We start from the raw sequence: 26,763 nt of genomic DNA on the forward strand, positions 1-26,763 counted from the left end.
TACATTTCAAAATATTCATTTAGACAACCTGAAACCAATGACTTCCCTTCTTCTCTTTCCTTTTTTTAAAAATATATTTTTATTGGAATTTTATTTACAACGTAACACAACCCCCCACCCCCCCAATACACAAATCCACCCTCATTAAACGTGAACATAACATACATCAGTACAAACAACCAAATAAAAGACTTCCTTTATCCTGTACCTGGCCTCCTTATTTACTTCTTATAAACTCCTTTATGAATAATTATTAAGATTTTTCTAATTATAACTTAAATATCCACAAAGTCTCCTGCAAACATTAATTGAAACAAGTCCAGGTATGTATTTTAGTGCACTGTTTTGTGAAGTATTCTCTGCATTTCCCCCATGCTTTTTGAAACTCTTGTTTAGTGTGATCTCTAAATGCCTCTGTTAATCTAGCCTGTTTATCTTGCCATTCCTTTTTTGTTCGTACAGTTTCTTTTTTCCACTTTTTAGCAATTAGGATCCTTTGCCGCTCCCTTCTTCTCTTTCCGCGGTTCATTTTGCATAACATACTTCCCTACATATTTTACCTGAACTAAACCATTCAGTATTCCATTGTTGCATCCATCAAAACTTATTTACACTGTTGAATTGATCTAAATGCTGCCGGCGTTTTTAAAGGTACACAATTTCTACCCATATATTTAGTAAACATTTTCAAGTCTCCTTTAAAGGTGCGTTCTTCTTGTTCTCTTATTCTGTAAGTTAAATCTGCAAGCTGCCCGTATTCCATCAGTTTACGTTGCCATTCTTCTTTGGCTGGAACCTCGCTCGCTTTCTGTTTTTGGGCTAGCAAAAATGCTCTTGCGAAATTGCAACTGGTATGTCTGGCCTTGCACTGGTGTTTGTGAGAGAGATGTGCTTTAATGCTGAAACCTGCCCAACGAGGATTGGTGATCTTTGGCATTTAGAGGGGACAGGATTCGGTGATGTTGCGAGTCTGGTTTGAAAATTGGACGCTGGGCACAGATTGTGCTGTATTTTAATCCAGAGTCTGCGACTTGCTTACTCCAGAAGGAATCAGAGAGGTTTTACAGCTTCCTGGCCAAGCAGGACACTGACTGGGTGTGTAATAGCGAGGTATCGGTTTCTTGGTCAAACTGAGCAGCCAGCAATTATATAAGCCGCCAGGACAGCAATGAGGAAACCTTCTACGCAGCAAGAAAACAGATTAAGCCTTGCAATCCTATCCCATGTTAGGCCACATTCGCACTGTATATTTAAAGCACCGTGATACCACTTTAAGCAGTTTGGGCTTTCGCCTCAAAGAATTCTGGGAACTGTAGTTTGTCAAGGATGCTGAAAATTGTCCCCTCATGGCACTACAGTTCCCAGAGTGGTTTAACAATAAATCTCTTCACAGAGAACTCTGGGAATTGTAGCTCTGGTATAGGGGGGAATAGGGTCCTCCTTATAGCTCTCAGCACCTTAACAAACTACAACTCCCAGAATTCTTTGGGGGAAGCCATGACAGTTTAAATCTGATTTAAAGAGTGCTTTAAATCATAGGAATATAGAGGCAGAAGGCGCTGTGAGGGTCATCTATAGCCCAAATTCCCTGCAATACAGGGATTTATTTATTTATTTGCCTGACTTGGGACTCAAACCCGCGTCCTTGAGATTAAGAGTCTCATGCTCCACCGACGGAGCTATCCCAGCTATATGGTGGCCTTACTTAGGAGTATGCCCTGTTGAACCCCTTTTGAAAAGACTTATCTACAGGGCCACAAATAATTCTCTGTTTGTGTGCACGTGGCCGTAAATTTGCAGGTACGCGATTGCCTTTCAATGCGGACAGTTGTGCCCTAACTAATACCAAGCTTGAGTGTAAGGTAAAGGGGTAAAGGGGACCCCTGACCATTAGGTCCAGTCGTGACCGACTCGGGTTGTGGCGCTCATCTCACTTTACTGGCCAAGGGAGCACAGCTTCCGGGTCATGTGGCCAGCATGAATAAGCCTCTTCTGGCGAACCAGAGCAGCGCAAGGAAACGCCGTTTACCTTCCCGCCGGAGCGGTACCTTTTTATCTGCTTGCACTTTGACGTGCTTTCGAACTGCTAGGCTGGCAGGAGCAGGGACCGAGCAACGGGAGCTCACCCCGTCGTGGGGATCCGAACCGCCGACCTTCTGATCAGCAAGTCCTAGGCTCTGTGGTTTAACCCACAGCGCCACCCGCGTCCGAAGCTTGAGTGTAGTTTGCCGCAAAACCACGGCTGAGTCACTCTGTGGCATCACCCCGGTCAACTGTCTTTTGCAAGGATGGCTTGGGTAGTTGCCGCGGTAACGCGGAAGCCTTGTGACTTCACCGGATGAGTCAGACCCAAAGAGAAGGAGGCTGTTGGGGGTGATTTAACCGACGGCGAGGCAATCCATGGGTCCGTAAGGGAAGCCGGGGTGAGTTCCTGATAAAAGTCCGGGCTGCTGAGGGCCGAATGTAGCCGCTTGTTTTCAGACGAAGGTGAGGAACCTGCAACTGGGTGGCCTTGGACTCCGACTCCCATCATCCCCGAGCGCTGATGGGAGTTGGAGTCCGCCAACACCTAGAGGTTCTTGATTTCAAACATGCATGGAGCACCTGGGGCCCTCCAGATGTTACCGGACTCCAGCTTCAATTATCCAGAGCTGGTGTGGCGTGGCAGTTAGAGAGTCGTACTAGGAGAACCCCAGAGACCAGGGTTCGAATCCCTACTCAGCCATGAACCTACCTCACAGGGTTGTGGTGGGGATTAAATGAGATGGGGGAGCAGAGAGCCATGTATGCCAACTTGGAGGAAAAGCCAGTGTTATATAAATGCCATAGGTAAAGGTAAAGGGACCCCTGACCATTAGGTCCAGTCGTGACCAACTCTGGGGTTGCAGCGCTCATCTCGCTTTACTGGCCGAGGGAGCCGGCGTACAGCTTCTGGGTCATGTGGCCAGCATGACTAAGCCGCTTCTGGCAAACCAGAGCAGCGCACGGAAATGCCGTTTAGCTTCCCGCTGGAGTGGTACCTATTTATCTACTTGCACTTTGATGTGCTTTCGAACTGCAAGGTGGGCAGGAGCAGGGACCGAGCAATGGGAGCTCACCCCGTCGCGGGGATTCGAACCGCCGACCTTCTGATCGGCAAGCCCAAGAGGCTCTGTGGTTTAACCCACAGCACCACCTGTGTCCCATAAATGCCATAAATAATAGCAATAATGATGATATTGATCCCTGATCGTTGGCCACGCTGGCTGGGGCTGATGGGAGTCGCGTAGCCTCGTGGGGAAGGCACAGGTTTGCCACCCCTGATATGAGGCTTAGGTTGATTATAACCTGAGGCCCGGTGCGTTCAAAAGATGAAACAGGTTCAAAAAACATGTGGCTCAAGTTCTGTCATGGTACAGCTTCTGGGGTTTTGAACACTGGACGTGTGGGCAAGGATTATGGTTAAATAAGACCTGTTGCCCCCGCCCCCGATGGGTGGCATAATAATAATAAATAATATAATATATAATATATTGGACCCTCACCTCCCATCAGCCTAGACATTTCTTATTTTCACAACAATTCCTTTAACTGAATGCTTCCAATTGGAGTGAAAATCCTGTATTGCTGGACTACAACTCCCATCATCACTAACCCTGGACCATGCCAACTCAGACCAATGGGATTTGGAGTCTACCATTATCTGTAGGGCCACAGGTTTCCTCTCACCTGATTTAAAGGCACACAACGCCCCCCAAAAGCCTCAATGGGGCTTTCTCTGCCTGCACTGGAAAGGCTGTGGCTGCAGCTGCCATTTCCTTCCAAATGTTTGTTCACAAATCAGGCCTGCAAAAAAAGCACGGGAGGGGAATGCAAACAACAACAACAACAAAACTGGGTGAGCTACTTGGAAAACGGCACCGTTGGCCTGCTCTGTAAAAAAATATGAGCGATCAAAGTGTGACAGTTGTGGGAAGAATGGCTGTTTGTGGAGGCACCCCTGGAATAAGGTCAATAAGGAAGCTGTCTTATGCAAAGTCAGACCACTGCAGTCATACCTCATGTTACGTTTGCTTCATGTTACGTTTTTTCAGGTTGTGTCCCGCACTGACCCGGAAGTACAGTGGTACCTCGGGTTAAGTACTTAATTCGTTCTGGAGGTCTGTTCTTAACCTGAAACTGTTCTTAATCCGAAGCACCACTTTAGCTAATGGGGCTTCCTGCTGCCGCCGTGCATGATTTCTGTTCTCATCCTGAAGCAAAGTTCTTAACCCAAGGTACTATTTCTGGGTTAGCGGAATCTGTAACCTGAAGCGTATGTAACCTGAAGCGTATATAACCCAAGGTACCACTGTACCAGAAAGGGTTACTTCGAGGTTTCGCCACTTGCACATGCGCAGTAGCGCTAAATCGTGCTTCGTGCATGCACACAAGCGCCAAATTGCGCCACACACCTGCACAGATACGGTGCTTCAGGTTGCGGGCTATTCATGTTGCGAACAGGCCTCCGAAATGGATCCTGTTCTCAGCCAGCGGTACCACTGTGTTCCTTACTGTGTATATTGGCAGGCAGCAGTTTCAGAGAGGGAGTCTTTTGGAGCCACATTTGCAAAGCTAAGCAGGGTCCGATATGGTTTCAAACTGGATGGGGGACCACTTGTTAAGATTCCTGCCTCACAGGGGGTTGGACTTGATGACCCTCGAGGGTCCCTTCCAACTCTTCAGTGCTACGATTCTAGGCTGGAAATTGACCCAGGGACCTTCTGCATGCAAAACACATTCTCTGCTGCTGAGCTGCAGCTTGTTTCTCCAATGGGACTCTGAGGAAATATACTTTATTTCAGTGCAATGAAGACCTGATTGTCAGGTGGGAAGTTTGGCGTGTTAATTCAGGGGGAGGAGGGGAAAGACCGTTCCCTAATGCAGTCTTGCCAAGAATGTGGAAGCCCTCGGGTCGTCTTCTGCCTCCCACCCTGGTGGGATGGCTTTCTGTTTCATTGGGATCTTCTCAAAGGCTCTTTCCAGTTTGGTTTTCATGAACTTGACTTAACCGCCCGGCTGAGTCACATTCAGTTCAACACCGCATTGCACATTCTTTGTTGAAGGTTTACAAATGTTTCCTGCTTTTTGTCTTCTCTTTGCAGTGACCGCAGGGAGAGGGCAGCGGCTGTCCCTTTGAAATACACGTATTTTTCACTCTATAAGACGCACCAGACCACAAGACGCACCTAGTTTTTGGAGGAGGAAAACAAGAAAAAATATATTCTGAATCTCAGAAGCCAGAACAGCAAGAGGGATCGCTGCGCAGTGAAAGCAGCAATCCCTCTTGCTGTTCTGGCTTCTGGGATAGCAGTGCAGCCTGCATTCGCTCCATGGGATGCACACACATTTCCCCTTACTTTTTAGGAGGGAAAAAGTGAGTCTTATAGAGCAAAAAATACGGTAGTTATAGGTCGACTACAAAAGACTCCCAAGGGAGTTCTATTGCCTTGGAGGCATCCTGGCACTGCATGTCGCAAAATGGTGGCAATGCAAAGTGGCAATGCAGCCTCTATGCCAGAGGTGGATGTGGACCTAATACAGCCATACCTCATGTTACGTCCGCTTCATGTTACGTTTTTTCAGGTTACGTCCTGTGGCGACCCAGAAGTACCCGAAAGGGTTACTTCCGGGTTTCGTTGCTCGTGCATGCGCAGATGCGCAAAATGATGTCATGCACAGAACCGGCAAATCGCAACTCGCCATGTGTAGATGCGCTGCTGCGGGTTGCGTTCTTTTCATGTTGCAAATGGGCCTCCGGAATGGATCCCATTCGCAACTAGAGGTACCACTGTATGACCCTCCAAGACTTTATATCTGGCCCTTGGGATTCTCTCCAGGTCAGGCCGGTCTCTGTCCTGCGGCATCTTTTCCTTGATCTGCTGGTTGGATTGTGTCTTTGAAAGAAGATAATCCCTCTTGTTTGCCAGGGGGGAGGATGGATAAGGGAGGTGTACGGTTGCCACCTGTCCCTTAAAAAAAAAGGCTTGTCTTGAAGGAGCATCTCCACCTCCATCGTTTAGCCCAGACATTGGAGATGCTGGGGATCAAACCCAGGACCTTGAGGTTGCAAGTCAGGCACTCTGCCACTGAGCTATGGCCCTTCCCAGTTCAGACTTTGCTCCTTGGCCTCTTTGTCTCTTACTGTCTTTTGTAAATGCTGTCTTTTGTAAATGCTTCCATCAAATGGCCATTTTCCCAACAACATGGCTACTCTTTTCTTCTTTGTGGCACGGGGCTATTCAGGACCACCAAATGTTTGGCGACTTCACTTCCTGGACCCTTTTGAAAAAGAAACCCCAGGCAGCTTCCATCTCTTCTTTCCCCTCCTTCTTGTGGCTGAAAGGGGAGAACAACGTTCGTTTTGTGCAAATTTGAAAGGAAATTTTGAAGTCAACTGTGCTTGGGCTGCTGTGATCCAGGACCCAGGCATTTGCGTCATTCTTCTCTGAATGACTTTCTCACTGGCACAGCCTGCCTTTCTTAGGCCTTTGTGGGGCAAAATCTTTGCCAGCTGACCAGTGCAACCTCAACCTCTCCTTTTTAGGTGCGCAGTCAGGAGATGGCTCGATGCATCCAAAAACCTTTGCCGTGGGTAGACAGCTCCCATGTTTGGGAAATTGGTATTCAGTTCCCAAAGGGCTCACCATTTCTCCTAAAAGAGGACATTTAATAATAATAATAAAAATTTTTTATTTATATCCTGCCCTCCCCAGCCGAAGCTGGGCTCAGAGCGGCTAACAACAGTAAAAATAACAGTTTACATAAAATCACAATCAATTAATTGAAATACATTCTAAAATCAATTCATTCTAAAATCAATTCAGAATCAAATTAATGGCAACCATTGGGCTAGAGTGATATGAGGATTACAGAAGGTGGGGGTCAGGCTGTGCCCTGGCCAAAGGCCTGGTGGAACAGCTCTGTCTTGCAGGCCCTGCGGAAAGATGTCAAGTCCCGCAGGGCCCTAGTCTCTTGTGACAGAGCGTTCCACCAGATCGGGGCCACAGCCGAAGAAGCCCTGGCTCTGGTCGAGGCCAGCCTAACCTCCCTGTGGCCCGGGACCTCCAAGGTGTTTTTATTTGAAGACCGTAAGGTCCTCCGTGGGACATACCAGGAGAGGCGGCCCCGTAGGTACGAGGGTCCTAGGCCGTATAGGGCTTTAAAGGTTAAAACCAGCACCTTAAACCTGATCCTGTACTCCACCGGGAGCCAGTGCAGTTGGTATAGCACTGGGTGAATGTGATCTCACAGCGAGGACCCTGCACCCGCTGGAGTTTCTGGGTCAGTCTCAAGGGCAGCCCCATGTAGAGTTTGCTTATTTGTGGCCACCTTGTATTTAACAATGGGTTTGAATGCAACAGGTGACCAGGAATTCCATGCAGGTGAGCAAGTGAGTGGGCAGGTGTGGGACGGACAGGTATTGCCACTCCTCCTCTGCTAACTGGCATGGTTTTTGCACTAGCCACAGAGGAGGGAAAGTCTATTCCTCTACGACCCTGGAAACAAATGAACAAACAAACAAATTATTATTTATACCCCACATATCTGGTTGGAAACACAGCATGCTGTCAGAAGTGGGACAGCAGCAACACACCCCTTCTCTGTCGTACTCCCTGGCAGAAAATCATTTTGTGTAAATGTAGCATAAGAAATATATTTCCACGCTGGCCAGCTACCATAGAAATGCAGGCAGTGAGCCTCTTTTTCAGGCTAACATTTTTTCCCTCAGCTTCGTTAGCTACGAGCCCTGAAATTTGGGGTCCCTTCCAAGCACGTTCCAAAGTTTTGCAGTTGTTTTGCAGCAAAAACCCAGCGTACCCCAAACTGAGTAACTGTTACATCAAACCGGGATTCGTAGTTAACATTCAAAAAAATGCAGCATTGTCCAAATCGCTTCAGACAGGGGCCAAGGTTTGGCAATAGTTTTGTAGCGATTTGCAGCGTCCCAGATACGGAGTAATTTATACTATTCTCCCCTCCCCTCCAAAAAAAACCCCTTTGTGGGCTGCTTTTACCAGATGCAGCCACCGCTTCTGAATGGCGATGGCTTGCCCATGGTTACCTGCTCTTTGTAAATCTTTGAGTTTGATAACTGCTAAAGGTATGTATAGCTATGGTTTTCCCAGTAGTGATGTATGGAAGTGAGAGCTGGACCATAAAGAAGGCTGATCGCCGAAGAATTGATGCTTTTGAATTCGGGTGCTGGAGGAGACTCTTGAGAGTCCCACGGACTGCAAAAAGATCAAACCTCTCCATTCTGAAGGAAATCAGCCCTGAGTGCTCACTGGAAGGACAGATCCTGAAGCTGAGGCTCCAATACTTTGGCCACCTCATGAGAAGAAAAGACTCCCTGGAAAAGACCCTGATGTTGGGAAAGATGGAGGGCACAAGGAGAAGGGGACCACAGAGGACAAGATGGTTGGACCGTGTTCTCGAAGCTACCAGCATGAGTTTGACCAAACTGCGGGAGGCAGTGGAAGACAGGAGTGCCTGGCGTGCTCTGGTCCATGGGGTCACGAAGAGTCGGACACGACTAAACAACTCAACAACAACAAAAATAGGCTGTACGTTGGGCTGCCCTTGGAAACACTTCGGGAAGTTTCTGCTAGTGCAGAATGCAGCTGTTTGAGTTTTATCTGGTCCAGCCTGTCCAGGTCCCATCTTGCCAGGAAAATTTGTGTGGAAATTGCAGGAAAGCAAATGGCCAGCTAAACATTAGGAGAAATCTCTGAGTGGTAGGAGCTGTTTAACAAGGGGAGAAATTCTGCATCAGGAAGTGGTGCCTTTTGAGGATGGAATGTATGGAGATGAATAGTAGATTGAGGTGGAGGTGAGTCAATGATAGGCAGAGCCACCCCCTGCGAGAAGGCAGGCGGGTGGGCTCTGGATCAGGGCCGGCTGAGGTTGGCCTGTGTTCTCAGCGTCGCTCTTTGCAGAACTCAGCAGGAAAAGGATACGGGCAAAACTAGAATGACTTGCTCCACCTGTCACTGGCTTTTTCAGCTGCTGTTATTTCCACTGCTATTTCTCTTGCTCCCTGCCAGGCAAATGTTTTCTGCAGGCCAGTCATTTAGGATACAGTCAGAAAACACCGTCTGATTCAGTTCCTAAGAAAGCGAGATGCCGTTACAAGGAGCCAGAGACGTGCCGATGGTGTTAGGTACAAATTCAGCATGAGCCATTAAACTAACACATGTCCCAGTGACATCATTCAAACACTACCCAGATCTTCTTAATCCACTGACCCCGTAGGCTCAGATTTCCGACTTGTACAGTAGCGAAACGGTCTGTGCTCCTGGGCTTACCATAAGCGAAACCCGCACTTGTTTACCTTTAGTCTTTCTGAGAAATGAGAACTGGATCCCTCTGAATGTGAGGGATGCGTGTGGCTTTTAAATACCTGTTTGGATCATATCCAAGCCAAATGTCCAGGAGCAAGTAGGAATGCAAACCATCATCATCATCATCATCATCATCATCGTTATCATCATTATGATTACCCCGCCCATCTGGCTGGGTTTCCCCAGTCACTCTAGGCGGCTCCCAACAGAATATTAAAAACACGATAGATTATCAAACGTTAAAAGCTTCCCTAAAAAGGGCTGCCTTCAGATGTCTTCTGAAAGTCAGATAGTTGTTTATTTCCTTCACATCTGATAGGAGGGTGTTCCACAGGGTGGGCGCTACCACCAAGAAGGCCCTCTGCCTGGTTCCCTGTAACCTCACTTCTCACAGTGAGGGAATTGTCAGAAGGCCCTTGGAGCTGGACCTCCATGTCCAGGCTGAACGATGGGAGGTGGAGACGCTCCTTCAGGTATACTGGGCCGAGTCCAGGGCTTTAAAGGTCAGCGCCAACACTTTGAATTGTGCTCGGGAACGTACTGGGAGCCAATGAAGTTCTTTCAGGACCGGTGTTATGTGAAATATTTCATTCCACCCATGGGATGATGAAAAAGATGGGCCTTTGGCCTGACCCAGCAATGCTCCTGTTATTCTTCTTTATTGCTTCTTGCCTTATTTGACGCCGCAACAGGGCTGAGACTGTGACCTGGGTTTAAGTACAGGGAGAAACCTCACCTAAGACAAGGTAACCCTGTGGTGCATGACTGGCCCAGGTCTCCCTTGCTGAAACTCCAGGACTTTTTACAGCAGGAATGTTTACTTCCTCAGTAGTTTAGATTCCCATGTATGTCAGGCAGCAGGCTTAATGAATGCCAGGTGTTGATGATCTTATCAGGGCCAGGATGTTAATGTTATCCCTCCATGTCTGTGTCTTGCAGATGGTCAATTGTCACTTCACAGGTGTTAATTTACTCGGGGTTGCTGAGATAACTGCATTATCACCAATCTGCTACTACAAAAGGTTAAAATGTGTGTCTGTTCAACATGCATTTGCACTCTAATCATCCCTGACTGTAGTTTTATTACATCTCATTGTTCTTCATCTCCCGACCTTCCCCTTTTCTCCTTGATTTCTGCTAAGATTTTGCCTAATGCCTCTGATGAAGGGCTCAGAGGGAAGCTGATGCAATTTGTTAGCCTTTAAGGTGTTGCAAAAATAATAGTTTTTGCATTAAGACGCTGCTGAGAATAAATACCCTCAGGGGAGTGGAGGGAAGATTTGCAAAGAGGGGGCAGTAAGGAGTGGGAAATTCCCATTTTGCAAACAGCCTTCCCTGGATTCACTGCACTGTTTTCATTCATGTGCAAATTTAGTTGAGTAGAAACTCAATCAATTCAACTGAGATTTCTTCAAATAGGTGACCCCCCACCAAAATTTGGCTTTCTCCAGGAACAGCCTGGGCCACCTTAGTGAAATATCTGCCCTTTCCCCATTAACAAGCAGCATTTATGCAGCAGGGTCAGGGAGCAATAAAAATCCCTTGAAACCCACCCTGTTTTCATGCTACCGGCTTAAAAACGCATGCACAACAATAATAAAAAAGATTTCCCCCCTGTGCAATGTTTGAGATCCAATTGGCAGTCTGTTTTCAGATTCTGAAAGCTACTTTCCTAAATCTGTCGGCCCAGCAACCTTTGCTATGGAGATGGTCGTGTGTTGCTTTCCCAAATTCTGCTGCCAAACAATTGACACAGTGAGTCCTTTGTTGCTGCTTCTGCAAATGGGCTTTTCTCCTCTTTTCTTCCCCAAATAATTGTGCTGCTGAGAAAAGGCCCCTGGAAGCTATCTAATCTCCCCTTACTCTGCAGAAGCACTTTGCCATCCTCGAGAGGTGCCCTTAATACCTTTCTATTACTGCTTCCTGAGATGCAGTGATGGAGGCAACTTGGATGGCTTTGAAAGAAGGAACCGATAAATGTGCAGAAGATCAGGCTTTGTTGTTGTTGTTGTTTAGTCGTTTAGTCGTGTCCGACTCTTCGTGACTCCATGGACCAGAGCACGCCAGGCACTCCTGTCTTCCACTGCCTCCCGCAGTTTGGTCAAACTCATGCTGGTAGCCTCGAGAACACTGTCCAACCATCTCGTCCTCTGTCCTCCCCTTCTCCTTGTGCCCTCCATCTTTCCCAACATCAGGGTCTTTTCCAGGGAGTCTTCTCTTCTCATGAGGGGGCCAAACATTTGGATCCTCAGCTTCAGGATCTGTCCTTCCAGTGAGCACTCAGGGCTGATTTCCTTCAGAATGGATCGGTGTGATCTTCTTGCAGTCCATGGGACTCTCAAGAGTCTCCTCCAGCACCAGAATTCAAAAGCACCAATTCTTTGGCGATCAGCCTTCTTTATGGTCCAGCTCTCACTTCCATACATCACTACTGGGAAAACCATAGCTTTAACTATACGGACCTTTGTTGGCAAGGTGATATCTCTGCTTTTTAAGATGCTGTCTAGGTTTGCCATCGCTTTTCTCCCAAGAAGCAGGCGTCTTTTAATTTCGTGACTGCTATCAGGCTGTTTGGGATTAATTGCCACCCATGACGGGTGTTTATTCTAGCTCGCCTGTTGGTGGCAATAGACTCTGAATGCGAGTTGGGAGCTTAAGTTGTTGTGCTCATATCCCAAACAAAGGATATCTCAATTCCTTCCCAAAGAAAACTTCCGGCTAAGCTCAAATCCCCCCCCCCCCCCCCATTCATTGCTATCCAAAGCTGTCTGCCTAGCCAGCGAAATCTCCAGGGAGTTTTCCACACAAGTGTTATTCTTTTCTAAAGAAGAAGAGGCAACATTGAGCTGCAAAACAGTTTGAGAGTTCGGCAAAGGGACAGGCGCTCCTCTAAGGGCAGGCTAAATTTAGACTGGGAAGACTAAATTTATAAATTTAAACATTTATATCCCACCTTTCCTGCAAGGAGTTCAAGGGTGACGTACATAGTTATCCTGCCCTCTGTTTCATCCTCAACAACAGCCTTGTGAGGTAGACTGAGACAGTGACTGGCCCAAGGTCACCCAGCGAATGGAGGAACTGAACCCTCATCTCCCAGGTCAAGAGAAAGGCAGGTTTTATAGACCAGGACTTGTCAATATTTTCCGGCCCAGCCCAACTTTAATGCAAGATTCATAAGATGACTATTTTTAAATTTTATTTTTAAATTTCTTTTTCCATTTTCGCATTCTTTGCTTTTCTCCTCTCATTTTTTTTTGAGGGGGGGGGAACGACAAGAAGAGAAATTGGTGGTGACTCCAGCGTGACCCATCTTAGGTCAGATTGCCACCCTCTTATTAGATTGAAAATGGGACTTTTTCTGGATGGAAAAAAAACAAACAAACAACCCACTGTTAAGCTACTACAGCCCTGCTGCTGGGACCTGGAAAGATAGGTTTGCGGGCTTTGTACCAGTTACAACTGGGCTCCCAATTCATTTCATCTGGCAGGGTTTATATACCGCTTATTCATCCAAACCTCATAGTGGTTAAAATGTACATTAAAATTAGATGTTAAATAAAAGTTAGCATTTTTCTTTTCACAACAAAGCCGACACTTTTAAAATGGTACGATCTAAAATAAAATTATATATTAAAACACATGTCAAATATTAGCTGTCTGGTTAGGCTTGCTTAAACAGAAAGGTTTTTGGCAGGCACTGAAAACAAGTTCATCAAATGTGCGGGCCGATTTTCAATGGGCAGGGAGTTCCAAAGTGTCGACACTGGATTCTTTGCAAGGGCAGAATGAATATTACCTGGCATTGTAAGAGGGCCGCTTCTGCGGATCAAAGCACGCAAGTCCGGGATAGCTCAGTCGGTACAGCACGAGACTCTTAATCTCAGGGCTGTGGGTTCGAGCCCCACGTTGGGCAAAAGATTCCTGCATTGCAAGGGTTTGGACTAGATGATCCTCGGGGTCCCTTCCAACGCTGCAGTTCTATGCATCTGTGTGGGCATATATGGGACGGAGAGCTGCGTGACACAAGACAGAACAGGGCAGCGTTGGGAAGAGAGCACCTGATCCCATACCAAGACGTAGTTTTCACTGGGCTGCTTTTCCCTTGTGATGGTGACTCTCTGTCCTTGTGGAACTTCCCATAGAAACAGTGCTTTTCTCCATGGTCCTTTTCCCTGCAGCGTCGCGGGCACAAAAATGAAACGGCTTCTCTTCCCATGAAGCAGCCTTTACCTTATGTGACACGTAGTACTAGCAGTAGAGTCTGTCTGCAGCGAGTGAGTAATCTTTGGGACAGCTGCTGCTGCAGGGGGGGACTTCCCCAAGGAGGAAACGTGCAAACCAAACAGCTCATGACCCTCTGCTGCGAAAAGCATTGGAGGAGCAATGGGACATGAGCCCTGCCACGTCTCTAAAATGCTGGCCTTTTACAACACAGCACAGGTGGATTGTTAGCCACTCTGAGCCCAGCTTCGGCTGGGGGTGGCAGGATATAAATAAATAAATAAATAAATAAATAAATAAATAAATAAATAAATTATTATTATTATTATTATTTTATTATGAAAGAGCTGGACCCAGTTCCTGCCCACCCACTCCCTTCTTTTCAAAACTGCTTTTCTATCAGGTTTCAGAACCCCAGTGGGAGAAACTAACTTTTTTACCTTAAGCCGTAATTCCCGCATGTGAGGAGGAAGGACCATCCGACTCTAGAATCCCACAAAAAGCAGGACTGGCAGGGAGTGGGGAGTTTTGCTCCCCCTTTCCCTCCTGCAATGTGCTTTTAATGCAGAATTGGGGGCCGGAGAGAGGTGCCTGGAGGGCCACGTCTGCCCCACCCCACCCCAGGTCCTGACCGTCTGCAACCCCTGTTTTAGGGATTCAGGTGGCTTGTGTGGTTGGGCTTCCCTTTGCTGAGAGCCGTTTGATGGCTGGCTTTTTGTCTGTGCAGCTGATTTAGGGGCAGGTTGCATACAGCATTAAATGCATCACTTGCAGTTGCTTCCTCCTCCTCCTCCTCCTCCTCTTCCTCCTCCTCCTCCTGCAAATATCAGCCACTTGGAGTTCCAGTCAGATTTGGAACTGCACTAAGGAGCACTAAGGGACACAGGTGGTGCTGTGGGTTAAACCACAGAGCCTAGGGCTTGCTGATCAGAAGGTCGGCGGTTCGAATCCCCGCGATGGGGTGAGATCCCGTTGCTCGGTCCCTGCTCCTGCCAACCTAGCAGTTCGAAAGCATGCCAAAGTGCAAGTAGATAAATAGGTACCACTCCGGCGGGAAGGTAAACGGCGTTTCCGTGCGCTGCTCTGGTTCGCCAGAAGTGGCTTAGTCCTGCTGGCCACATGACCCGGAAGCTGTACGCCGGCTCCCTCGGCCAATAAAGCGAGATGAGCGTCGCAACCCCAGAGTCACGACTGGACCTAACGGTCAGGGGTCCCTTTACCTTTAAGGAGCTGTTAACTCAGGGGTAGGCAACCTAAGGCCCGGGGGCCGGATGCGGCCCATTCACCTTCACAATTTGGCCCATGGACGGTCCGGGAATTGGCACATTTTTACATGAGTAGAATGTGTCCTTTTATTTAAAATGCATCTCTGGATTATTTGTGGGGCCTGCCTGGTGTTTTTACATAAGTAGAACGTGTCCTTTTATTTAAAATGCATCTCTGGGTTATTTGTGGGGTGTAGGAATTCGTTCATATTTTTTTCCAAAATATAGTCCAGCCCTCCACAAGGTCTGAGAGACGGTGGACTGGCCCAATGCTGAAAAAGGATGCTGACCCCTGTAGTTAACTCCTCCTTGCCCTGACCCCACCAACACGCAACCACTGAAAACCCCAGAGAGAGTAATCTACCCCTAATCGCTATTAGCTCCTAACTGCTGTGCAGTTCTGGCGCTCATTTTCTAGTAGCTAAAGCAGCTGATTTCAGCAGCGGAAGGCAAAGAACAGGACAGTGTCAAAATAGCAAAGGGTCATTTGTGGTTATTTGGCCATCGGATTAAGAAAGGAAAAAAATTAAGCCCTGGCTACCTTGATTGCGGCGCATTTCCTGGGAATTAATGAGAAGATCAACTCTGCTAATGGGCACCAAATGGGTCGTTATCCCAGCCTTTAACAAGCCATTAATCCTACCAGAAATTATCTGTGCCAAGGATGATATTAATAGTTTGCTTGATTCCTCTGTTCTCAATTTACTACTTGAACTGGGCTTACAAGGTCTTATTTTGTAACAGCTACTAGGAGCCGGAAGAGGAAAACCTATGTTGGATGGAGCACTACTTTGTCTCAAAGGTGATACTGATTCAAATGTACGCAGCCTGCGGCCTGTAGTCTCTTAGCCAAGCCTACCTTTCGGGGTTGTTGTGAAAAGTGCAGACATCACTCTGCACTCTTTGTGTACCCTGGCTTATACAATACAAAACAAATCTGTGATTTGTAATCTGAATCCAGTCCAAAAGTTGTTTTAAATAGCCTGCTCATGTTGTTTTTCTCCCTGCCTGAGAATGCAAAAGAGAATAAAAACAGAGGGGGAAGAGTGGTTCATCACCAGCAACTCATGATATCTGGAATACAGACACTCTTAGGGTGGCAAAAGAGCTGAATGGGCTCTCCCAAGACTGCTTTGATAATGTATATTAGATAGCATTGTTTTTTAGTGGTTAAGTTGCAGAGCCAGCTATAGCTCAAACTATCCAGGCAAGGGAGCATCACCACACACAAACACACACAAAACCCCCTTTCTCTTATTCAGCTATTGAGCAACTTGTGCTTCATTTGAACTGCGTTTGTCATCATTTTGTAACTTCGATGCTTGATTCACAGGCATGACTTATCCCTGCCTTGCAAGACGACAGATTTGCATTCTAGGACCTTTGTGTGTTGCTGTATTTCAGAAAGCGAATGTCAGGACACAAAAGTTGTTGAGCTCTTTTTTTTTGCCCAGACACTGTTTCCCTGAAGATTTTCACCCAGATACTGTTTCCGATGGCTGCATCCTGGCTATGTCCAGGAAATTCCGGGTGTAAATCTGCATATATGCATTCCGTGTAAGCAGGGGCACTTCCGGACTGTTGCTGTTTTGCTCCGAGTTCAAATCCAGGTTGCATAATTAAAGCTGATTGGGAGTCTTGTGCAACAAAGACACTTCCCCAAAAAGTTTGAAGTTTTTTGCAATAAGGAAAGCGATGAGAAGGCACATTGAAAATTGTAGGATTCCTCTTGATGGACGCAAAGTCTGACCTCAGTAAACCGATTGTCTGGAAGTAATGTGTGCATTCTGTGTACTATTAGTTTCAGCTTTTTAGTGGCTGGTTGGGTAGCAATAACTGGGGACATTTAACAAGAAATGAACATAAGATCAATGGGGAAAAAATATGAGTGTGGAAGAAGGGCAAGAGAGGCAGTTAAATGTACACACACACACACACACACACACACATATACAGTGGTACCTCTAGATGCAAATGGGATCCGTTCCGGAGCCTCGTTCGCATCCAGAGTAGAACGCAACCCGTTTCTGCGCGTGCGCAATTCGCCGCTTCCGCGCATGCACATGACATCATTTTGAGCGTCTGTGCATGCACAAGAAGTGAAACCCGGAAGTAAACGATTTCGTTACTTCCGGGTCGCCACGGAGCACAACCTAAAAACACTCAACCCGAAGCTACTTCAACCCCAGGTATGACTGTACACATACAGTGGTACCTCGAGTTACAGACGCTTCAGGTTACAGACTCCGCTAACCCAGAAATAGTACCTCGGGTTAAGAACTTTGCTTCAGGATGAGAACAGAAATCGTGCGGCGGCAGTGGGAGGCCCCATTAGCTAAAGTGGTGCTTCAGGTTAAGAACAGTTTCAGGTTAAGAACGGACCTCCGGAACGAATTAAGTACCACAGGTACCACTGTATATAAAACAATTTAAAACAATTCAAAACTGTTTTTTATGTATGGATCATATCTATCTATCATCTATCTATCTATCTATCTATCTATCTATCTATCTATCTATCTATCCATCCATCTATCATCTATATCTATCTATCTATCTATCTATCTATCTATCTATCCATCTATCATCTATCATCTATCTATATCATCTATCTATCTATCCATCCATCTATCATCTATCTATCTATCTATCTATCTATCCATCCATCTATCATCTATCTATCTATCTGTCCATCCATCTATCATCTATCTATATTTATCTATCTATCATCTATCTATATCTATCTATCCATCCATCCATCCATCCATCCATCCATCTATCATCTATATCTATCTATCTATCTATCTATCTATCTATCTATCTATCTATCTATCTATCTATCTATCCATCTATCCATCCATCTATCATCTATCTATATCTATCTATCTATCTATCTATCTATCTATCTATCCATCTATCATCTATCTATATCTATATCTATATCTATATCTATATCTATAACTATAACTATATCTATATCTATCTATCTATCTATCTATCTATCATCTATCATCTATCATCTATCTCTATCTATCTATCTATCTATCTATCTATCTATCCATCCATCCATCCATCCATCCATCCATCCATCCATCTATCATCTATATCTATCTATCTATCTATCTATCTATCTATCTATCTATCTATCTATCCATCTATCATCTATCTATCTATCTATCTATCTATCTATCTATCTATCTATCTATCCATCCATCCATCCATCCATCCATCCATCCATCCATCTATCATCTATATCTATCTATCTATCTATCTATCTATCTATCTATCTATCTATCTATCTATCTATCTATAATCCATAGCTAAAAATAGTTCAAAATAGTTCAAAACCACATGCTGAGTGTGATTTTAAAAAAACCACGTCTACTTAAAAAGGCTTGCTCTCGAATATAGCTCAGTATCCTGAGCTGCATTGTGGGTAATATCAGCGCTCTGGACAACCTTGCCAGGGCCCTCCCGCCTGCTGCTCCTGAGTGCCAGCCAGTCCCCTGGAGGCAAGAAGATGAGAAGGGCACTTCTCTGAGCACGAGAGAGGCACATGCTGGGCTGGTGGCTGGGACCAAGAATGGAGTTGAGGACCGAGTGGTCCCTGCAGGACGCTCCTGGATTTGCAGCACCACCTGCATCCAGGGATGAGTGACAGGCCACGCTGGTCTGTCTCCTTCCCCAGAGGAACCATGTGGGACGTGAGGAACGTGCCACAGCCACAGAGTGAGTCAGCTGACCCCCTTTTGCTTTCTCTGTGGCCGGCCTCTCCCTAACTTAAGGAAGCTGCGTTTCATCGCTAGGCAAATTTCACTTGAGCTGCGGAGTGTTTACAGATTGAGCCATGTGTGCGCAGATGCAGGTGGATGCAAGCGTGGGGGGGCTATAGAATATTCGGTGTCGGAAGAATATGAAAGGGTGGGGGAGAGAATTAAAAGGGAAAACACATCCACCCGGGTCTTCACACCCCCATTCTGATATTATGTTGGGGGAGAGGTGGAAAATTAGAGTGGCAGGTGGTTTCAGCTGCCTGGTGCTGTTCAGAGTGATGGCTGGGGGGGAAAAAAATTAAAGTTTTTTTGGGGGGTGTTCAGTGGTGGGCTCTCAAACGGTGCCAGGGTCGCAGCCGCTGTCCAAGGCTGCCAGGTGATGATCCTTGCTCTTGCTATTTTCCGCTGCCTCCATTTCCCCCCAGAAAATCTTTGTAGCACGTTTTAGAATGTAATCTCCTCGGGGCAGAGTCCTGTCCTCTTGCATTTTGCAAAAGGGCCAGGCAACACTGACGGCAGTGTTAACATATGAAATCAGTCCGTCGGGGCACGATGAACAAAATTTAAGGCCATATGCTGATGCCCTGTATTCCAGGAGCTCTGACCCAGGCTGCCCCACTCTGCTCCGTCATACGCCCGGAACCCTGCAGGAGACCCCTGCAGGATTGCCCCCACTTGCATAATGCAATGGACTTGGGTGGCGGAATGTTATTGGCCTGTCTCAAGAGGACCTTAGTCATAAAGGAGTATCAAGTACCGGGCGAGAACCTCCTTCCTTGGAGGTTTTTAAGCAGAGGTTGGGTGGCCATCTTTCATGGATGCTTTAGTTGAGATTCATGCATTGCTGGGGGTTAGACTAGTTGGTTCTTGGTGTCCCTTTGCAATTCTAGGATTCTGTGAGATCCAAACAGCTGCTTTTAGGTAGGTCGGTTTTTGTGTTACTCTACAAGTTCCTCTTATCCGCAAACCTCTATAACCATGTCCAAAAGTGCCCTAGAAGGATCACAGCTCAGTGGCAGAGCAACTGGGTCGCATGCAGGAGGTCCCAAGTCCAGGCTATAACATCTTCAAGCACAGCTCGGAAAAGACCCATGTCTGAAATCCCATTGCTAGTCAGTGTAGCCAATAGTAAGCTAGATGGACCAGTGATGTAACTCAAAATAAGGCAGTTCCTTATGTTCCTGTTTAGTGAGAGCCGTGTAGCTCAGTTGGTAGAGAAGAAGAAGAGTTTGGATTTGATATTCCGCTTTATCACTAGCCTAAGGTGTCTCATGGGACACGGTTGGTGCTGTGGGTTAAACCACAGAGCCTAGGGCTAGCCGATCAGAAGGTCGGTGGTTTGAATCCCCACAACAGGGTGAGCTCCCGTTGCTCGGTCCCTGCTCCTGCCAACCTAGCAGTTTGAAAGCATGTTAAAGTGCAAGTAGATAAATAGGTACCACTCCGGTGGGAAGGTAAACAGCGTTTCCGTGCGCTGATCTGGTTTGCCAGAAGCGGCTTAGCCATGCTGGCCACATGACCTGGAAGCTGTATGCCGGCTCCCTCGGCCAGTATAGCGAGATGAGCGCTGCAACCCCAGAGTCGGTCACGACTGGGCCTAATGGTCAGGGGTCCCTTTACCTTTACCTTTTAAGGAGTCTCAAAGCGGCTAACAATCTCCTTTCCCTTCCTCCCCCACAATAAACACTCTATGAGGTGAGTGAGGCTGAGAGACTTCAGAAAAGTGTGACTAGCCCAAGGTCACCCAGCAGCTGCATGTGGAGGAGCAGGGAAGCAAACCTGGTTCACCAGATTACGAGTCCACCGCTCTTAACCACTACACTCACACTAGCTCACACTAGCATCTGCTTTGCATGCACAAGATCCTAGGTTCAACAGGTCTCCAGGCAGGGTTGGGAAAGGGATTCCTTGCCCCAAACCCTGGAGAGCTAGACCCTGTCAAGGCTGGGAAAACAATGGGTCTGAGTGCAAGGCAGCTTCCTATGGAAATGCTGTCAGCTTGAAGCAACATTGATGGGTGTAGAACTCTTGCATCCAAAACAGAAACCCAAATCCAGCCCTGGCACGCTATGCGAAGTCTCCAGCAGTCCGTAATGATAGGTGCGCCCTGAGGACTGTGCTGTGCCTTTAAATGGTAATCAGAATGGCATTCCTTCAAGCAGCTAGTTTTGCATTTGTGGAAATGCCTGTTGATAATTTCTCTTGCAGAAAACCCCCAAGTTAGTACCATACAAAGGCCCTGTTCTCTCCTCTCCCCATCTCGTGTGCAACTCTCTTTTCTGAATCCAGCAGCATCATTTTAAACATTGCTCCAAAAATTGCCTTGCCAATCCTTTTGAGATAAAATGTGTTTCCTCTTCAATTTACCAGCAATGTCCCGTTTCAGAGCACCAGAAAGCAAAAAAGAAAAACTAGTTCAGAGCCAGTCCCCTTGTTCCCAGTCAGAGGCATGGCTAGTATAGAGTTTGCATAGTAAGGAAGGGTTGTAGATCAGCAGTAGAGCATATCTGCTCTGCATTTAGGAAGTCCCATATTTGATCCCAGTATCTCAAGGTATAACTGGACTGGGAACGTACCATGTCTGAAACCCCGGAGAGAGGCTGTGAGTCCCGGCTACCCAGTGGTTCCTAAACCATTCCCCACTATGGACCACTTGAAAATTGCTGAGGGTCTTCTGGGACCAATTAATGATTTTTCTGCGTCTTGTAGCAACTACACTTTTGCTAGATACGGCCATTTTTTTAATTGTATTTTTTCGTTGCCGTTTTCAGCCAGCGTGGTGTAGTGGTTAAGAGCGGTGGACTTGTAATCTGGTGAACTGGGTTCGCTTCCCCGCTCCTCCACATGCAGCTGCTGGGTGACCTTGGGCCAGTCACACTTCTCTGAAGTCTCTCAGCCCTACTCACCTCACAGAGTGTTTGTTGTGGGGGAGGAAGGGAAAGGAGAATGTTAGCCGCTTTGAGACTCCTTTGGGTAGTGATAAAGCAGGATATCAAATCCAAATGCCGCTGCTTCTTCTTCTTCTTCTTCTTCTTCTTCTTCTTCTCCTTCTCCTTCTCCTTCTCCTTCTCCTTCTCCTTCTCCTCCTCCTCCTCCTCCTCCTCCTCCTCCTCCTCCTCCATTTCTTCTGTACAGTTGCACCTCAGAAGTGGAATGCCTTGCAAGTTGAATGTTTTGGCTCCCGAACGCCGCAAACCCATAAGCGAGTGTTTGCGAACGTTCTTTCGAACCCGAATGTCCGATGTGGGTTCCGTGGCTTCCGATTGGCTGCAGGAGCTTCCTGCAGCCAATCGGAAGCCGTGCCTTGGTTTTTGAACGTTTTGGAAGTCGAGCGGACTTCCAGAACGGATTCCTTCCGACTTCCGAGGTATGGCTGTCTTGTATTTTGTTGTGCTATAGCGAGAACTGCAGTACAGTAAGATGCAATAATAAGTTCAGTTAAAAACAGATGAAAATATTTCTTCAACCATAACTCCACAGGTGCTGCAGGTCACCTGAATGAAGCTTGTGGGCTGCTAACTGGAAAGCCAAGGGGTGACGGCAGTACTGAGCAAGATGAACCGGTAATTTCATTCCGCACAAGGAAATTTCCATCGCTCAGTGAGAGAGAGAGCCAGTGTGGTGTAGTGGTTAAGAGTGGTAGACTCGTAATCTGGTGAACCGGGTTCGCTTCCCCGCTCCTCCACATGCAGCTGCTGGGTAACCTTGGGCCAGTCACACTTCTCTGAAGAGTCTCAGCCCCACTCACCTCACAGAGTGTTTGTTGTGGGGGAGGAAGGGAAAGGAGAATGTTAGCCGCTTTGAGACTCCTTCGGGTAGTGATAAAGCGGGATATCAAATCCAAACTCTTCTTCTTCTTCAATAGTAAGAGCACCTGCTTTGCAGACGGATCGTCCCCCAGTCCAATTCCTGGCATCTCCAGGCAGGATGGGGAGAGACCCCCCTCAGTGGCGTAGCGTGGGTTGTCAGCACCCGGGGCAAGGCAAGTAATTTGCGCCCCCTAACCCGTGGATTTGTGCCCCCTAACCCGTGGATTTGCGCCCCCTAACCCTAACCTCCAGATGTTGCGCCCGGTGCGGCCGGCCCCCCTGCACCCCCCACGCTACACCACTGACCCCTCTGGAAAACCCTGGAGAGCAGCTGCCAGTCAGTGTCGACAGCACTGATCTAGATGGGCCAATGGTCTGGCTCTGTATAAGGCAGCTTCCCATGCATGCAACTCTCTGTGGAAAGTGATAATTGGATTTGGTCGAATGATTAAAAGGAAATAATTTGACAGCCTTCCCTTTATGATCCAATCGAAATACTTTTTTCCCAGGGACAGGGAAAACCTCTTGCCCTCCAGATGTTGCCAGTCTACAGCTCCCCTCATCCATCCTTGACCATGCTGGCTGGGGATTTAGTCAGCAGTAAAGCCCATTGCACTCACTGGATTGCTAGGGACAGTCCCATTGATTTTAGTGAGAGGATTAAATACATGTTCGTTAAATGCTTGTTTAATAAATGTGCAGTCCACAAATGATGCAGTTAAGTAATTTTGAATTCTGGGTTTAATGGCCTCATGGGTGCCGCTCTTTAGATGCTAGTGTGCTTTACTCCCTTATTTCAATAGGCAGTAGAAAAGCCCTGGTGGGTTTGGGGATCCTTTTGTGAGTGGGGGCCCTGGACTTCAGCCCCAAAATCCTGCCATGAGGATACCAGCACTGCAATTTTTTGTGCAGGTTTTCTTGGGAATAAGCCCCAAATGTCTTGTCCAAGTAACTCCAGTAGGGGACGAAACAGGCTTAATTTTTTCCTTCCACAACATCCTCTGCATCTTATTACATTGTTGCTCAGTCTTGGGTCCCCGACCAGTTTTTGTGCTACAGCAACAAACACCACCCCATACCCATTGGCTAAGCTGGTTGAGAATGATCTGGTCTGAGAATTGTTGGCGTCCAGTCTGTCTCAAGAGACAAGGGAGTGTGCCACTGGGGGTGAAGTCAAACTGCTGCATTAGCAGCACCAAAGTGATTTCTTCAAGGTGCATTCCTGAGCTGTGTGTCTGGAGGTTCTGGGCTGCCCTGACCACAAGACCCCTCTCTCAGCCTTGCTGATGCGGTCCAAAGGAAAGCAGAGCAAGACGTTTGGAAATCTGGGAATATGGCTGGGGATATGAGAGCTGTGGCTGGGACGCGGGTGGTGCTGTGGGTTAACCCAGTGTTTCCCAACCTTGGGCCTCCAGCTGCTTTTGAAGTACAATTCCCATCATCCCTGACCACTGGTCTTGCTAGCTAGGGATGATGGGAGTTGTAGTCCAAAAACAGCTGGAGGCCCAAGGTTGGGAAACACTGGGTTAAACCACAGAGCCTAGGGCTTGCCAATCAGAAGGTCGGCGGTTCGAATCCCCGTTACGGGGTGAGCTCCCGTTGCTCGGTCCCTGCTCCTGCCCACCTAGCAGTTTGAAAACACATCAAAGTGCAAGTAGATAAGTAGGTATCACTCCGGTGGGAAGGTAAACGTTGTTTCCGTGCGCTGCTCTGGTTTGCCAGAAGCGGCTTGGTCATGCTGGTCACATGGCTGTACGTCGGCTCCCTCAGCCAATAAAGCGAGGTGAGCGCCGCAACCCCAGAGTCGGTCACGACTGGACCTAATGGTCCCTTTACCTTTACCTTTATGGGAGCTGTAGTCCACCAACATCTGGGAATATGTATCAAATCAGTGTTTCCCCAGCTTGGGTCTCCAGCTGTTCTTGGACTGCAATTCCCATCATCCTTCGCTAGCAGGACCAGTGGTCAGGGGTGATGGGAATTGCAGCTGTAATTGTAGCTGGAGACCCAAGGTAGGGAAACCCTTTACTAATCTTCCTTTTCAAATGGACCTTTTGTTGCCTCTTCCCCCGCCTGGAAAAGGTTTTTCGTGTCGCTTTGTCTCTGCAGAGCGCGCTCCGCCGGCTTCAGTTCAGCCGGCCGACGGATGGGGGCAGCCGGGGGCTGCTTTGCGCCGCGTCTCGCCTCCTTTCCTCCTTCAGGACGCGAGAGGGAGCGAAAGAGCTTCTCCCGCCCCCCTTGGCCCCGGCAGGAGGAGGCGGGCCGTGACGCCAGGCTCGTTTTTTTCCCGGCAGGCCGGCCTATAGAAATAGCCGTGCGGGCAGCTGCGAGTCACTCGTAGCGCTGAATGAATCCGATGCGGAGCGCATCTATTAATCTGATCCCAAAGAGAAGGGCACTTAAGGACTAACAGCCTCGCTTTCGTGCTTTGCAAGGGCTTACTCCGATTATTGACCGGGGATCGAAGGGGGGAAGGGGGAGTTTATTTTTGGAAAGTCGGTTTAGATACATATTAAATTGCGTTACAGCCTAGACGCCTTAAGAGACGACAGGAGTTCCCAGATTCCTGGAAAAGGAAGCGAGACAGACCCAAAAGATAATAATAAAAAGGAAAGAGAAAGGGCTTCTTCCCTTTGTTTTGTTTACTCCACCCACGTCTCACCTTTCCTCCGGCCGCCGCATCCGCAACCCAAGGTGGAACCGGGGCGCGTCGAGACCTTCGCTTTAAAAATGCCGATGGAGCTAACGCAAAGCCGCATCCAGAAAATTTGGCTCCCGCCCGACAATCACCCGGCGCTGCCCCATAGATGTGAGTACAATAGGGGCTGGGGGTGGGAATCGACCGGCGGGGGTCGTGCAATTAATCGGCAGGGATTCGGAGTATCATCGCATCCGCTAAACCAGGCGCGAGATGCTGAAGGTTGGAGGCGCCTCGGCGTCGGTTTTGGAGAGGGGGCGTCCTTGAGTATTCGTGGAGGAGAGTGAACGTGATTTGGGGGGCGTGGGACTTTTTTGGGAGGTACGCAAAGGACCCGATTGACCCCTAAAATCTGTAGAGGAGAAAGATGGGTCTGGTAAAAATCAGGATCTGATTTAAACTAGAATGCATTTTTTAGAAATCGGGTAGCATCCAGTGCGTAAAACGCACTGTGCGCATATTGTGCGCCGGGCAATTGGCTTTTTCATGGTTTGCTTTTGTTTAGACTGAAAAGTATTTTTTCCCCCCGCCTCTCTTTTTGGTGGGACGGGAGTCTCGAGCTCTGCAGCCCCGCGTGGACCCCTCCGCGCGCTCGTTTTCGGCGCCGTGGGCGGGGAGCCGGCACCGTGCGGCTTGCCGGCCACCGGCAACCTTGCGCGCCTCTCCTTCGCCGGTACCCGGAAACGAGCCGCGCCTGCACGGCCGGCGGAAAGGGCTCGGCTGCCGCGGGCGGAGAAGCGGCGGCTAGGGAGCCGGGCCTCGCTTTACCCCCCGTGGGAAAAGGGTTGAAACCGAGCCTTGGAGAAGCTGCCGGCTGGAAGGAGAGAGCCGGCTGCGCTTCTGCGTCGCTGATGGCGAAGGCCCGGCGAGACAGGGAAGACGCTCTTCCCGGCTAGCCGGGCCGGCAGGGCCATGTGGATGACCTGAAATGCTCTCCTTTGCGCCGGTGCGCCACGCCTCCGCTTCCTCTGCACGACTCGCATGGCGGCGGCAGGGGCGCGCTCCTCTCCAAGGGGCTCTCCGCGCGCGATGTGCGGAGCAGGCGCCTGCCTCGCTGCTGAGTCACCCCGTGGCTCCTCCATGCAGTTCCGGGTGGTGCCTTGGGGACTCCCAGCAGCTCTCCAAGGAAAGCGTCGGTCCCCCATGGCTCGAGGTCTCCCGCTTCCCGGAGAGAGCATCGGAGGCTTCCTTTGGCCTGCAAAGCGGTGGCGATCCGAGCTGGTGCTCGGCTTTCCTCGGTGAAAGGCGTGTCCCAGCCGCCTGCGCATCGCTCAGCGTGGGAACCATCCCCTGGCGGGGTCGTCGCGCCCCTGAGAAAATAGCTGCCCATACGGATGAGTGGGTTGCTGGGGCCGGCGGGAAGAGGACCCCGGCTCCACGTGGGTGGGAGAAAAAGGTCGGGCTGCAAGAGAGGACGAGGAGGAGGGATGGGTGCCTTGCTGCATTGCACCTCCGAGGAAGCTCCCCCATTACCTCCTCCCCTTTCCTATTCTCCCAGTTTTGCTTGCAGAAGGACCCCGTGCCTCTAGTGGAAGGGGCAGGTTCACCCCACACATTTTAAGCACATGCCGCTTAAGAGTGCCGCTACAAAGAATCTTAGGAACTGTAGTTTGATAAGGTGCTGGGAATTGTAGC

At 48.3% G+C, this 26,763-nt stretch overlaps 1 protein-coding gene across 8 annotated transcripts in view; it reads left to right on the plus strand.

The window, feature by feature from the left end:
- Nucleotides 1-26,763, plus strand: part of PFKFB3 (6-phosphofructo-2-kinase/fructose-2,6-biphosphatase 3) — a 75,230-nt gene that overhangs the window by 14,362 nt on the left and 34,105 nt on the right. For 2 of the 8 annotated variants that reach the window (XM_079992595.1, XM_079992596.1), the window contains exons 1-3: nt 2,307-2,423; nt 22,102-22,184; nt 24,959-25,239. The exons of 1 other annotated variant lie outside the window; for it this stretch is intronic. In XM_079992595.1, the coding sequence (XP_079848721.1) occupies nt 22,177-22,184; nt 24,959-25,239 (289 nt within the window). In that variant the 5' untranslated portion in view covers nt 2,307-2,423; nt 22,102-22,176. Of the gene's footprint in view, nt 1-2,306; nt 2,424-22,101; nt 22,185-24,958; nt 25,240-26,763 lie in introns of those variants that run through there. 5 more of the 8 variants (XM_079992598.1, XM_079992597.1, XM_079992599.1 and 2 more) reach the window with 4 other exon arrangements.

Source organism: Podarcis cretensis, assembly GCF_951804945.1.
Source record: "Podarcis cretensis genome assembly, chromosome: 10".
Lineage (NCBI taxonomy): Eukaryota > Metazoa > Chordata > Lepidosauria > Squamata > Lacertidae > Podarcis > Podarcis cretensis.